This window comes from Narcine bancroftii, chromosome 5, assembly GCF_036971445.1.
Source record: "Narcine bancroftii isolate sNarBan1 chromosome 5, sNarBan1.hap1, whole genome shotgun sequence".
Classification (NCBI taxonomy): Eukaryota; Metazoa; Chordata; class Chondrichthyes; order Torpediniformes; family Narcinidae; genus Narcine; species Narcine bancroftii.
The window spans coordinates 198885281-198900984 of NC_091473.1; the positions used below are offsets into that span (position 1 = coordinate 198885281).

The 15704-nt window shown below is 47.0% G+C and overlaps 1 protein-coding gene and 1 long non-coding RNA gene across 2 annotated transcripts; one reads left to right on the top strand and one right to left on the bottom strand.

The window, feature by feature from the left end:
* Positions 1 to 2167: 2167 nt before the first annotated feature.
* Positions 2168 to 6321, bottom strand: LOC138764543 (uncharacterized). Its single transcript, XR_011358181.1, has 2 exons — positions 6182 to 6321; positions 2168 to 4532 (listed from the first exon to the last, which is right to left on the bottom strand). It is a non-coding gene; the product is annotated as an uncharacterized lncRNA (long non-coding RNA).
* A 783-nt stretch (positions 6322 to 7104) lies between these two features.
* LOC138764538 (zinc finger protein 585A-like) lies at positions 7105 to 10185 on the top strand. Its single transcript, XM_069940626.1, has one exon. It carries the CDS (start codon positions 7447 to 7449, stop codon positions 9256 to 9258), a length of 1812 nt encoding a protein of 603 aa, XP_069796727.1. The 5' UTR covers positions 7105 to 7446; the 3' UTR covers positions 9259 to 10185.
* The last annotated feature ends 5519 nt before the right edge of the window (positions 10186 to 15704 follow it).

Here is a 15704-nt window from a genome sequence, read left to right on the forward strand (position 1 = left end):
AGACGAGAGGCATATCGCAGGAATAGGCAATAAGGAGCAAATGAGGTACTTGTAGAGTATAAACCAGGCAAAACAAGGGAAAATCAGGAGTGAGAAAAGACACGAGGTTGCTTTGGCAGATACTGAAGGAAACTTCTCAGGGTTTCTCCAGATGTATTAAGAGCAAACACACAAGTAAAATTGGTCCCTTTGAAGATCAGCGTGATCAGCAATACATGAAGCCAGAAGAGTTGGGGAGATCTTGACTGTTCTTTATTGCATCAGTATTTACTCAGGAACCTGGCACAGAGACTTGGGATGTAAGGAAAACAAGCAGTGAGGTTCTGGAACTAATACAGATAAAAGAGGAGGAGATGCTTACGTTCTTCAAAGCAAATGAGGGCGGATAAATTATACCTTCTTGTCAAGACCTGACAAGAAGATATTCCTTCACACCTGAAGGACGTTACTGTAGAAATTGTAGGGGTCCTGTCCTTCGCCACAGGTGAGGTGCCAGAGGATTGGGGGGGGGGGGGGGGTAGCTCATGTTGTTCCATTGTTTTAAAAAGACTCCAATAGTAACCAAGGAAATTATAGGCTGGTGAGCCTGACATCAGTAGAAGGTAAATTATTGGAAGGTGTTCTAAGAGATCAGATATACAAGTAAGTGGATGGTCAGGGATCAGGATAGACTTTGTACATAGTAGGTCTGTTTAACCAAGAGTTTTTTGAAGTTAACAAGAATTTTTAAGGAATGGCTATGGATGTTGTCTAGTTGAATTTTGACAAAATTCCTAGATGCAAGGTTATTCAGGAGGGTTCAGATGCTTGGTATTCATGGTGAGGGAGTAAACTGCATTCGACATTGGCAAGAAGGGAGAAGCCAGAGAGTGGGAGTGGATGATTGCTTCTCAGACTGGAGGCCTGTAACTGGTGGGGTGTCTCAGGGATCAGTGCTGGGACCATTGTTGTTGGTCAACTCTATCAGTGATCTGGATGGTAATGTGGTAAATTGCACAAGGATTGGAAGCATTGGAGAGTGACTAAGATTTTCAAAGTTTTCAAGGGGAACTGGGCCAGCTGGAAAAATGGACTGAAAAGTGGCAGATGGATTTCATGCAGACAAGTGTGAGGTATTGCATTTGAAATGACCAACCAAGTTAGGACATACATAGTAAATGGTAGGGCACTGAGGAATGTGGTAGAACACAGGGATCTTGGATTATCAATGTTCCTAGGACCTCAGAAACTAAATTACAGGATAAGGGTAAACAGGTTGGGACTATTCCTTGGAGTGTAGAAGAATGAGGGGAGATTTGAAAGAGGTATAAAAAATTATGAAAGGTATAGACAAGAGTAAATGCAAGGATGCTTTTTCCACTGAGGTGGGATGAGATACAAACCAGAGGACATGGGTGCAAAGGGAAAAATTGAGGGGGAACATTAAAGCAAATGTCAATCAAAGAGTAGTGGGAGTTCAGAGCAAGCTGCCACCTAGTCCCACTGACCCACATTTGGCCCATAATCCTCCACTCCTCTCCCATCCATAACCTTTCCTTGAATATTAACATCAATCTCACTTCTACCACCACTGCCGGAAGTTCATTCCACTCCCCCATCACCCTCTGCGTGAAGAAAATCCCCCTCATGTTTTCCCTAAACCTTTCCCCTTTTACTTTCAATCCATGCTCTCTTCTTTGAATCTCCCCCACTCTCAGTGGAAAAAGCCTATCCATATCGACTCTATCCATCCCCCTTATAATTTTGAATACCTCCATCAAATCACCCCTCAATCATCTACACTCTAGGTAATAAACTCCTAGCCTGTTCAACCTTTCCCTGTAACTCAAACCCTGAAACCCCGGCAACATTCTCATAACATCCTCTGCATTCTCTCTATACTGTTTGTCTCCTTCCTGTAATTCAGCACACAATATTCCAGATTTGGCCTCACCAATGCCTTATACAATTTCAACATAACATCCCAACTCCTGTGTTCTACACTCTGATTTATGAAACCCAACATACTAAACACCTTCTTCTCGTGATTCACCTTTCAGAGAATTGTATACTGTGTTCCACTGCACTCCTCAATTGTCTTCCATTTAATATGTCCTTGTGACAGAGAAATGTTGAGCCCAAAGGGCCCCAAAACCCACCAGCAATAGATATTCATCACAACAAATAATTACTTAAACAAAAGTTGTTTTTAATTATCTTTAAACATGAAAACAGAATCAAATTTTAGCTTATCACTATTAACTTAACTAACCCAACTTAACCCCCTTCTAATTCTAAGCGCATGTGTGTGTAAATTTAAGAAAAGTTCTTTGGTTCACAGTTCAATCTCACTTCTCATTCTTCCAACTTCACTGGTTGCAGGCACAAAATTTAACGTACAAAGTTCATCAGGCTTTGGTGCTCGATAGGTAAATGGTAACCACTCAGGAAAGTTCTCGTAGGTTTGCAGAGATGTGTGGTTCCAGGATTTCCACAACTGAGGTACCACCATTAATCACTTCAATGTCTTGCTGATGAAACTGACCCATCAGGGTTCTCCAGATAACCTCTTTCTTTCAGGCTATCACAGAGTTCCTTTCTGTTCCTCTTATTCCAAGAGAAACATCAGACAGACAGCACTTCCACCCATCTGCCACTCTGGAGCTTCTCAGTTCCAACAAGCTTCTCTTGGCTTTGTTACAGCTTTCTGTGTCACACACAGTCCAAGACTCCCTTCTGTCTGTCTCTCTCTCTCTCTCTGAGACTTAAACTGCCAGAAAGCCTGTCTGACTCTCTCGCAAAAAACACCTGACCTTCTCCAGCCAGTGCAGTCTGTCCCTTCTGTACAGGTCAGACTTTCCCCAGAAGAGATCCCAATGATCCAGAAATCTAAACCCTTGCCCCCTGCACCAGCTCCTGAGCCATACATTCATCCTCCACAATTTCCTAATTCTACCCTCAATAGCACATGGCACAAGCAGCAATCCTGAGATTGCCATCCTTGAGGTCCTATTTTTCTATTTCTTCCCTAACTCTATGAAATCCCTTTTCAGGACCTCATCCCCACTTCTGACCATGTGGACCAAGACTTCTGGCTGCTCGCTCTCCCCCTTCAGAATGCTGTGGACTCGATCAGACATCCCTGACACTGGCACCTGGGAGGTAACATACTAAACAGGATCCCCGATCTTGTCCAGCAAACTCCAGTCTGCTCCCCTAACCAGCGAGTCCCCAACTACAAGAGCCCTATTCTTTCCCCCCTTCCCTTCTGTGCCAAGGGACCAGTCCCTGTGCCAGAGACCCAACCTCCATGACTTGTCCCCTGTTGATCGCCACCCCTAACAGCATCCAAAGCAGTATACTTGTTGTTGAGGGAGAACTGACAGAGGTACTCTGCACTGCCTGTCTCCCCCCTTTCCTCACAGTTACCCAGTTCCCTGACTCCTGACTGTTGGGGGTTACTGCCTCTCCATAACTCCCATCTATCACCACCTCTGCCTCCCTTATGATCTGCAGTTCAACCAGCTGCAACTCCAGTTCCCTAACCTGGTCTTCCAGGAGTTGCAAATGGATGGACCTTTTGCAGGTGTTGTCATCAGGAACATCTGTGCTGTCCCAGACTTCCCACTTCCTGCAATCTGAGCACTCAACTGCTCTAACTTCCTCCATCACCCACTCTTCAATTTAGAGTAATTTAGATTAATTTAAAAAAATAATGACCAAACCTTACCCAACTGAGAGCTCTTCCTCAGTCTCGAGCCAAAGCCTTGAAGTCCCACTCCTTCATTTGGCCATTCACTCACTAGACCAGTCCTTTAGCAAAGCCTCCTTTTTATTGATTCCTGCTAATTTTCTTAATTACCCAATTAATCCCTCCCACCAGCAAGTACCAGCAGTCACCAGACTCCTGATTGATGGCTCCTCACCAAATGAACAGCAAGGTAAGCTGTCCTTCCCTTTTAAAGTTCTACCACATGATCAACATCACGCACCTGTGTGGATGGGAGTGGAAATGAGGGATATGGACTGGGTACAGGTCGGTGAAATTGGGCTGATTATAGTTTGGTACAGATTAGATGGGCCAAACACCCTATTTTCTGTGCTCTATGTTCTACGGTTTGTTGGTTCCAATATTATATTTACATAACCCAAATTTATAGGAATTTTACACCTGGAATGCATAATATTGCTCCACAATACAACAAATTTTGTGACACATGCTCAATAAACCTGATTCTGACAGACATTCACTGATCACTGCCCACCAGGTGGGAAGAGAAGACACCAAGGTCCACAGTGGACAAACAGTCAGACCCACAAATCAGGTCACAGACCAACAGAACCAGCTCATTTGATGTAATCACTGCCTTCTCCATCTGCACATCCACCTGAAAACCACAAGAGAAGCCGATCAGATCACCTCCCATCCTTCTCATCTCCAGCAAGTACAGACCGACCCCACTTCAGTTCAGGCCTTGACCTTATGCTCCAATTTTCAGAAATCCCAAATAAAGACAGAAACTGCTGGAAATCTTCAGTCGCTCAGGCAATGTCTGTGGAGAGAGAAGCAGAAGATTAAGAAATAGGAGCAAGAGTAGGCCATGCAGCCTGTCGCGACTCTTCCACCATTCAACAAGATCATGGCTGATCAGCTCATCTGCACTGACCTGCCTTTTTCCCATGTCCCTTAATTCCACTAGTCCAGTCAAGTTCCAAAAATCTGGATAAAATCCAGACCATTCCAAAATCCGGACCTCAAAAACACTCAGCTTTTGCGTGCATGCTTAAGTGCCAGAGCCCAGTGGCAACAAGTCTCCATGCAGAAGTCACGGAAATGCAAGACAAAAATATTGATATTTTTTGTACTTTGTATTTTATACAAAAACTGTTTTTTAATAAACTATTAAAATTTACTTGTTTCTTCTCCTTAAATTTGAGTTTTACAAGTACTGCCCGAGAAGACAGACCCAATCCCTGAGCAGTCTTGTATGTAAACATTGATCCAACCTTCTCTTAACTATATTTACTGAGGTCACCTCCACTGTTTCAATAGGCAGAAAATTCAATAGATTAACCACCCTCTGGGAAAACCAGTTCCTCATCTCCATCCACAATCTACTACCCTGAATATTGAGGCTCTATCCCCTAGTTCTAGTTTCCCCACCAATGAAAATAATTTTCATGATGGTTTTCATAATTTTATGTTTCTTGAAGATCCCCCCTCATTCTTCTAAATCCTAGCAATCTCTCCTCAGACGAACCCCCTTATCTCTAGAATCAACTGATAAACCTTCAGTGCAGCATCTCCAAACCCAGTAAATCCTTCAAGTCAGGAGACAAGAACTGCACACAGTACCTTGCAATTGGGGCAGATACACCTGTATCTGTTCAGTTGCGGCATAACATCCTTGCTCTTAAATTCAATTCCTCTAGCAATGAAGGGCAACATTTATCTTCTTGATAGCACCTGCAAACCCACCTTTTGCAATTCATGCACAAGCACCTCTGACATTCTGTATGGCAGCTTGCTGCAATCACTTGCCATCTAAATAATAACCTGATCTTCTATTTTCCTTCCAAAGTGGATCACCTCACATTTACCAACATTGTACTCCATCTACCAGGCCCTTGCCAATCTATATCTCTCTGCAGCCTCTCCGATTCCTCTGTACAACTTGCTTTACTACTCCATTTAGTATAAATCACACTTGTCCCCTCTTCCAGTTGCAGGCCCAGCACCGACCCCTACCTTGCCTCTGCCTTTCCTGTCCATTCACTCTGCGTCCTTTAATCTGTTTATCAGCCACAGTTTTCCCATCTGCAAGACGACTGTTTTGGGTCGAACCCCTAGCCAGACCAGCCCCAGCACATCTCCCTGACGTGATCTGGGGGCTCCTCCATTTCAGGCCCATCTGTCCCCACCCTGCACCAGATCCTCAGCCACAGAATCAACTTCATTGTTTTTCAATTCCTTGCTGCTCCGAGGCACGTAGAGTAAACCTCAGATCGGAAAACTCAAGGGCTTTCAACTTGCTACCCAAGGCTCGGATTTTTCATCGTTGGTTCGAAGGACCTCAATGACCTGCCCCTATCCCGCCTACTGTGGAAGAGAGCCCCTGGTCCATATATCTGACTGCAGGTGCACCAGCTCCTTCCCTTCGCAAACCGGCCCCGACAGGACCTTGATGCCGTTAGCCCTCACCCCTCGACAGCACCGCTTCCAACAAAGGCCTGCCACACCCCTCTCACTCCGCTCCCCCGGGCCCAGGCCGAGGCTTCATCCGTGGACACGCCCGTTGCTGCGGAAACGACGCTCAGGGACACTCGCGGGCCCGGTAACGTCAGCGCGCATACGCCTGGGACGCCCGCAGCCTGGGAGGTTGAGGGAGCTGTCAATCAGGTGGAATATGCCCCCCGGGGAAGTTTTCATTGAAAGCGGAAACAAAGGGGAATAAAGCAGCGACGGGTGAGGGGAATAAATAAAGAAGGGAAACGGAAGTGTGGGATAAAACTGGCCCGAAATGGGGAGAATAGACGGACAGAGTTCATGTTGAGGCTTTTCACAGGAAAACGGTGCCGAAAGTGAGCGGTGAAGCTGCGCTCAGTGAGTGTCGGGCGGGCGGGCTCTGGGCTCAGTGATGGACAATAAGGAGAGAGCAGATTGAGAAAGAGGGTTTAGCATCATCCTGCTCAAACGTTGGTTCGGACACAGCTGGAGATGTTGGCGATGGAATCCGATTTCCGCGCTCCCTCCCTTCCTCCCTCCATGTTCCCGCGGCTTCAGTGGACCGGCTCCCTTTCAAACGGACCCGCGTCTCCTCTCCCCGACCCGGGGAGCCCCACCTTCCGCCCAGGCCAGAGGGGAGCATTAATCTCCAGTGTGGAAGCAATAAATGGGAACCTTTCCAACAGCCCTAACTCCACATTGGATGAGAACTCAGATCAATGACGGATCTTCACTCACATGGTTCCAATTCTGTTCAATGAGAAAGCTCATGTTCACCAAGTCCAGGCAGATGACGGAGCTCCGCCCCTTTAAATAAGGCGGGACAAGGATATCCCACTGGGTGACGTCATCTCGCTCGCCAGCCCGATGACGGATCTCCGCCCATTTAAGGAAGCCAGGACAGGGTCGTCCCACGGGATGACGCAAACTGATGGCCATAAACTCCTTCACAGACATGCGCAGTGCGCGTCTTCCCGACAGGCGGCGGGTGTTCCTGGGACGGGCGTTTGTCGGGGACCGAAGGCGATTCAGCGCCGGGAGCAGAGCGCATCACTGGGTCTCGGAACGGGGGGGGCTCCAGTGGTTCCGGGGCTTGCAACGCCCGGCGAGAAGTCGCTTCTCCCCGGATTCCGACCTTAGTCCCAGCCGCGGCCCAGCTCTCCGGTATCCTCCATCGGGCTGAGCCCGGGGCAGGACTGCATTTATTTATCCCCTGGTCACATCCTCTGGACCCCACAGCGATGAACCCGTTTCAGTGCCCCGACTGTGGGAAGAACTTTAAAAGTCTGCGTGACTTAAATAATCATCAGCGGGTCCACACTGGGGAGAGGCCCTTCACCTGCCCAGATTGTGGGAAGGGGTTTGCCCAGATCTCAAACCTGCGGACCCACCAGCGGGTCCACACCGGGGAAAAACCGTTCGCCTGCCTTGAATGCGCGAAGCCCTTCGCCACTTTGTTCAATCTTGAGAGACACCGGCGGGTCCACACCAGGGAGAGACCCTTCACCTGCCCTGAATGCGGGAAGGAGTTTGCTCAGAACACTGAACTGCAGACCCACCAGCAGGTCCACACTGGGGAAAAGCCGTTCGCCTGCCCCAATTGCAAGAAAGCCTTTAACAGGTTGTCTAACCTTGAGAGACACTTGCGGGTCCACACCGGGGAGAGGCCCTTCACCTGCCTGGATTGTGGGAAGAGGTTTGCCCAGAGCAACGACCTGCGGACCCACCAGCGGGTCCACACCAGAGAAAAGCCATTCGCCTGCCACAATTGCAAGAAAGCCTTCAGCAATAGATCCAACCTTGAGGCTCACCATCGGGTTCACACCGGGGAGAGGCCATTCACCTGCCACGATTGCGAGAAGGCCTTCACCAAGAGATCCAACCTTGAGGCACACCAGCGGGTCCACACTGGGGAGAGGCCATTCTCCTGCCCCGATTGCAAGAAGGCCTTCATCAGATTGTCCAGCCTTGAAATACATCGGAGGGTCCACACTGGGGAGAAGCCCTTCACCTGCCCTGATTGCGGGAAGGGCTTCAGCTGGCGATCAAACATGACTACCCACCAAAAGATTCACAACAATGTCAGGCAATTTGTTTGCTCCAAGTGCGGGAAGGGCTTCACCCAGACCTGCGACCTGCGGAGACACCAGCGGGCCCACACTGGGGAGAAGCCCTTCACTTGCCCTAATTGTGGGAAGGGATTTGCCCAGATGTGCAACCTGCGGACCCACCAGCGGGTCCACACAGGGGAAAAGCCGTTCTCCTGCCCCAAGTGCGAGAAGACTTTCACCAAGAGATGCGGCCTTGAGGTACACCAATGGGTACACACTGCGGAGAGGCCCTTCACCTGCCCTGAGTGCAAGAAGGGCTACACTACTTTATCCAACCTTGAGAAACACCAGCGGGTTCACACTGGTGAGAGGCCCTTCACCTGCCCCAATTGTGGGAAGGGGTTTGCCCAGATCACTGCTCTGCGGACCCACCAGCGGATCCTCACCGGAGAAAAGCCGTTCGCTTGCCCTGAGTGCGAGAAGGCTTTCACCAATAGATCCAACCTTAAGGCACACCTGCGGGTCCACACTGGGGAGAGGCCTTTCACCTGCCCCGATTGTGGGAAGGCATTTGCCCAGAGCACCAACCTGCGGACCCATCAGTGGATCCACACCGGGGAAAAGCCATTCACCTGCCCCGAGTGCATGAAGACCTTCATCAATAGATCCAACCTTGAGGCACACCGGCGGGTCCACACCGGCGAGAAGCCCTTTACCTGCTTCGAGTGTGGCAAAGGCTTCACCTACACCTCCGGCCTGAAGAGCCACCAGCGGGTCCACACCAGGGAAAAGCTGTTCACCTGCCCCAAGTGCGGCAAGGGATTTGCCCGGTCCGGCAGCCTCCGGTCACATCAGCGGGTCCATACGGGAGAAAAGCTGTTCTTCTGTCTCGAGTGTGCTAAGAGCTTCACTCAGATTTCCAACCTGCGGACCCACCAGAAGATTCACAGGAGCGACAGGCTGAGTGCAGAAAGGACTTCATCCACTCATCCCATTTGCTGACCCACCAATGTGTCCATATCAAGGTGAGGCTGTTTGTCTTTCCCCAGTGTGGAAATGAGTTTGCCTGGTCCTCCCACCTGCTGGACCACCAGTGGGTCCACTCTGGGGACAGTCCATTCACCTGCTCCGAGTGTGCGAAGGACTTCACACCAAAACAGCCTGGTGAAACATCACTGCATTCACACATAAAGTTTGCAAAGTGGAATATTTAAACATCACTCACTCAAACACCAGGGAGGACTGGAGTCTTGTGGTTATTGAGGCAACAAATCAAAACAGGTCTTGGTTTTGTTGTCAATTTGAAATATGTTTTCAGGTTCAAGTTTATTGTCACGTGTATAAAGGTGCAGTGAGAAAGTTTGTTTTGGAGTAGTCCCACCGGACATCCCGTACATAATCCAGCAAGTAAGTCACGGTACAGGAGAGCAACTTCCAGGTTGGTACAAGGCAAAAGTAGCATTATTTTACAAGTATGAGGATCATTCGAAAGTCTGATAATATGGGGAAGGAACTGTCATTGAATCTGGTGGGGTGTGATCTCACACTGGGGAATCTTCTCCATGGGGAGGAGGGGAGAGGGAGTGTGTCTGGGGAGGGGTGAGTCTTTTAATATGTTGGTTGCTTTTCCAAGGCAGTGGGAAGTGGAGATGGAATGGATTCTCTCCATCAATATTAGTGAATCCGATTTAATATTTTAAAAAATTAACAATGCAGCATGGTTGAAGGCTCTCCGGCCCATGAAACCAGTGCTGCCCAATTAACTTACCAATCACGGGGGGGATTGTACAGAGTCCTTACAGACAAAACTGGATTTGAACCTGGGTCGTTGGTGCTGTAATGATGTTTCGTTATCATGTCACCCAATTATTGGAATTGAGTTTTATTTTCTGGATCTAAACTAAATAAAGCAGCTGTGTTTGAAAACTGTGTCTCGTCTACTTGTATCTCTGTAATACACTCAATGTAGAGAACAAAGACAAGTCCTTTCATTCCATCTGGTCCCACACTGGGAGCATCCTGGTATCTCCCCTCCTGTGCTCCACGCCAGACCCCACCCTCCTCACCCTGCTGGGATTCTCTTCTGTTCCCTTCTCTCTGTGTTCACTGAGCTTCCACTTCTAGACAACTGCGCTGTTCACCTCAAGGTAAGAAACAGGACCAGCAGTCAGCCATCTGGCCTCTTGAGCCTGCTCTGCCAGTCAATAAGATCATGGCTGATCTGGCCGTGGACTGAACTCCACTTACCCACCTGTTCCGTAAAACCTTAATTCCCCAATCCATTAAAAATCCACCCATCTGTACCTTAAGCACTTTCAACAAGGCTCCACTTCAGGAGGAAGTCAGGAGAACACAATCCAATCCTTGTCGAGGGCTAAGTCGTGGAGAGGGTCAGGAACTTCAAATTCCTGGGTGTCACCATCTCTGAAGATCTGTCCTGGAGCCTCCATGTTGATGCCATCATGAAGAAGACTTGCCAGTGGCGAAACGTTGTGAGGTGTTTAAGGAGATTCAGTTTGTCACTGAAGTCTTGAACACTTCTACAGGTGAAGTGTGGAGAGCTTTCCGGTTGGTTCATCAGTGTCTGATACAGAGATGCCAATGCTCAGGACAAGAAAAAAATTCCAGAGGGTTGTTGTTTTCTTTTTAAAATATTTATATTTATATTGATTTTAATTGAGTTTATAACAATAATGAGATACAATGAGATGATATGAATAGTTCCATAAAATTAATAAAAATATCAAAACCAAATTGTAAAACATTCATAATTCACAATCCAGATCATATTTTTAAAAAGAAAAACTAATAAAAAGGGATAAAAGAAAAGATAGGAAAAATTATGAAAAGAAATCAAACCAAAACACACAAGTCAGACAATTCAATGATATTGGAGTGAAATTAGAAAGTCAGAAAGTGAGTCGTCGTAAATGGAGATTCTGTACAATGCAAGAGAGTCATCGAGTTCAGGTGGCCAGATGCTGGAATAAAATATTTGGGTATTTGTGTGGAACCAGAGTTTAAAAACGCATTTCAATTATATAACTCACTATTACTAAAGAAAATAAGAGAAGATTTGGAAAGATAGAACACACCATCTGTCACTTTAATAGGTGGAATAAATTGGGTTAAGATTAATGTTTTTCCTTGAATACTTTATCTTTTTCAATTGATTCCAATTGCAAATCCTCAAAAATTTGTTCAGGAATTAAATGCTTGTGTGATGAAATGTTTTATTGAAAGGAAAACTGGCCCCGGTGCAGCGTTCACACTACGCGAACATGGAGAAGAACAACACACACAACAAATCCTTGGATTTGGCCATCACACTTTTATGTGTCCCAGGTGCTGATGTCAGGGCCCCACGTCATAGGAACACTGGCCTGGGATTGGCCAGCATACCAGCCACAGTTCCCCGTCTTCCTGTCATGCAGGAGGTCAACTGAGACAATGGCTGGAGACATCCCCAGCCACATTCATCACCCATTTTGTAGGCTGATCCACGTCTCTGTGTGTGGGTTGCTACACGACCACCATCCCCCCCCCCCAGAACAAGCGATTGGGCCATTGTCCGCCGACTTGGGCAGTCTGCTCTTGTGTCACGGGGAGGAGTGGAGACCAGGTGGTCAAAGTCCAAATATGCTGGTTTCAGTCAATGTTGAGGACAAAAGTGGAGCCATTGACCCTGATGATCCTGTAGGGCCCCTTGTGAGGACATTGTAGCGGTGGCCAGTGTGCGCCCCTTCTCACAAATAAATACTGATGATATGCCTTGGACTGGCTGTGTGGTGGGAGTTGCCGTAGGTTCAGGGACCCCAGTTTTCATTGCACGTTTTTGAGGGTAACTGATGGATATTCCAGGTGTTTATCGGGTCCAGGAACTCCCCAGAATGATTATGGGTGGGTCGTAGTCCATCTCCGGTGCCAAGGTGTTGAAGTCTTCCTTTAGTGCAGTGCAAATCTCCAGCAGGACCCAAGGCAGTTCGTCCACTCAGTTTGGACCCTTGAGCCAGGCCATAAAGGCTGCCTTGAGTTATCTGTGAATCTGCTCCACCAACCCATTGGCCTGTGGGTGATATGCCATGGTGTAGTGGGGCTGTGTCCCCAGGAAATTTGCCAGCGCTGCCCAGAGCTCAGGGGTAAATTGTGCCCCTCTGTCCAAGGTTAGGTGGCCTGGGACTCCAAATCTGGACATCCATGTGTCGATGAGTACCCTAGCTCAGGTTTATGTGGTGGTATCAGCCAGCGGGACCACCTCAGGCCACCTCGTGGAACAGTCAACCATGGTCAAGAGGTTTGAAGAACCGGCAGCTTATGCAGGTTTTGGCCCACTGGCTGACCTGCTTACAGAGGCCGTGCCAGACAAACCTGCCAGTCGCCATCTTGATCGTGGCTTGGATTGTGGGATGCACCAGGTTGTGGATGATATCAAACACCCTCCATATGGCCAGATTGATGGGATGAGGCTGCTGGTAGAGACGTCACACAGCAGTGTCAGGTTACCTGGGTCGATGGGGACATCTTTCACCCTGAGACCAGAGATGACTGACTTACACACAGGGATTTCAGGGTCTTTCTGCCGGGCTTTGGTGAGGGCCACGTAGTCAACTCCATAGGACAAGACATGTACCAACTTGATCATGGAGCCTGACAGAACGTAGGTTGCAATGTTGCTTTTCCCCACTATCTGCTACATGTCTGTGGTAAATTCAGACAAATAGGACAAATGTCTCTGTTGTTGGGCCGACCACAGGTCCGATACCTTATGGAAGGAGAAGGTCAGTGGTTTGTGATCAGTGAAGACCTTGAATTGTCGACCTTCCAAAAGTAACAGAAATGTCTTATCGCCAGGTCCAGCGCCAATTGCTCTTGGTCAAAAGTGCTGTAATTGAACTCGGGGGTTGGAGGTGCTCACTGATAAGGGCCAGGGGTTGCCACTGGCCTTCAATGAGCTGTTCCAGTACATGTCCTACCACTGTGCTGGAGGTGCCTCCGGGCGGGGGTGTACAGGAGGGTGGTGTTGACCAGCATGTCTTTGGCTTTCTGTAAAACCATTGTCCCAGGTAATGTCCTTTGACTTTCCCACGGGTGCTGCTGATATGAACCTGTGGTAAAGGTTCATCATACCAGCAAATTCCTGTAGCCCTTTTACTGAACGTGGTTTGGTGAAATGCCGACCACCTTGACCTTCTTGGGGAGGGGTGTTGCCCCTTGTCCGTTTATCCTGTGCCCCAGGAAGTCAATAGTGTCCAGACTTGACAATTTGTGGGGTTAATTGTCAGCTCGAACTCCCTCAACCGAGTGCACAGTTGTGTCATGAGGGGGCCGTGGTCCTTGCAGCTGTGGCAGGAGAATATCGTCCATATAGATGAACACAAGTGGGAGGCTCCAGCCCACTCTGTTCATCAGCCGCTGGAAAGTTTGTGCCGCATTTTCACATCAAAACCTTGAAGTCGAGACTCGTTTATTACACTGGCCATCACATTTATATGGACTCCAGGTGCTGATGTCAGAGCCCCACATCATTCGAGTGCTGGCCTGGGATTGGCTGGCATTCCCACCATAGTTCCCATTTTCTTGCCTTTCAGGAGGTCACCTGGGATGATGGCCAGTGCCATCCCTAGGTCTATGAATTTGCCGCATACATTTGCCATTTTGTGGGCTGGTCCTCATCCCCATGTGTGGGCCACTACACTCTTATATTAAATTTGAGATCAGTTCCCAAACATGGGAATCAGAATTTCAACTAACATTATCTCCCGAAACATGGGAAATAATCACTCAACTAGATCCTACTTCTTCACTATGTGCACGTCATTCGTTAATACAGTTTAAAATAGTTCATAAAGCATCTACGTCTAAAGATAAACTAGCACACATCTTGCCTCATACGAGCTTTACTTGTGACAGATGCAGTCCTGAGGTATCTTCATTAACTCATGTGTTTTGGTCCTGTCCCTTGTTAGAAAAATGTTGGAAAGATATTTTTTAAATTCTATCAATGATGCTGGTTATTGAATGACAACCTTACCCCTTAACTTGTCTTTTTGGAATTACAGATGTAGGTTGTTGACCTACTTCTGCAAATCGAGTTATAGCTGTTTCTACATATAACCACTTACAACACAGAACAGGCCAGTTCAGCCCTACTAGCCCATGCCATAACAAATTCCCACCCTCCTAGTCCCACTGACCAGCACCCAGTCCATACCCCTCCAGTCCTCTCCTCTCCATGTAACTATCTAATCTATCCTTAAATGTAACCAATGATCCCGCCTCAACCACGTCTGCCGGAAGGTTAATTGGGCGGCACTTGTTGCATGGGCCGGAAAACCTTCAACCGTGTTGTATTGCTAATTTGTAAAAATATTTAATCGGAGTCACTAACATTGACGGAGAGAATCCATTCCACCTCCACTTCCCGCTGCCTTGGAAAAACAACCAACTCACCCCTCTCCAGACACACTCCCTCTCCCCTCCTCCCATGGAGAAGAAGATTCCCCAGTGTGAGATCACACCCCACCACATTCAAGGACAGTTCCTTCCCCGTGTTATCAGACTCTTGAATGATCCTCATACTTGTAAAATAATTATGCTTTTGCCTTGTACCCACTGATCGGTCCCTGGAACTTGCACTCCTGCACTGTGACTTATTTGCTGAACTATGTACAGGATGTCCAGCTGGACTGCTCCAAAACAAACTTCCACCTTGCACCTTTGTACACGTGACAATAAACTACAACCTGAAAACAAATTGCAAATTGACAACCTGTTTTGATTTGTTTCCACAATAACCACAAGACTCCAGTCCCTCCTGGTGTTTGAGTGAGTGATGTTCTTTCTTTTTAAATTTTTTTATTGATTTTAATAAAGAAATTATACAAACAAAAATGGCACAATTCAATATGAACAATTACATAAACTAAATAAAATATTCCATACATCACTAACAGACATAAATTATAAATCAGATCCATAATTCACATCATAAATAGTATAAACCTTATTTTCTTTTTTAAAATATCTTGTTATGTTTCCATTCTTCACAATTGAACAGGACAATTATATATTGTATTGTCAAATTCAAGAAAAGTGAAAAACAGAAACCCTTCCAATACAGAACCCGTTCCACTGAGCAAGGTTCAAATCTGATAATGTAGGAGTCATGTGACAACAACCTGGAGATGAACAGCACAGTGTTATATTTTATATTGTATATAGATATGTTTTTGGAAGATAAATTGTAGGGATTCTGGTTAGGTCACACACAGATACAAACACTTTCCAAATTGTGCTGATATTCTGAAACAATGTCTGATTATCAGATTATCAGTTAGTTTATAGGAAGAGGATAAAAAAGACCTGAGAATTGCCAACAAAGAAATATCTTTAGTAAACTTCAATTCCATTTCTACCCATTAAAGGTGGTCAATTAGATTATCAAAATG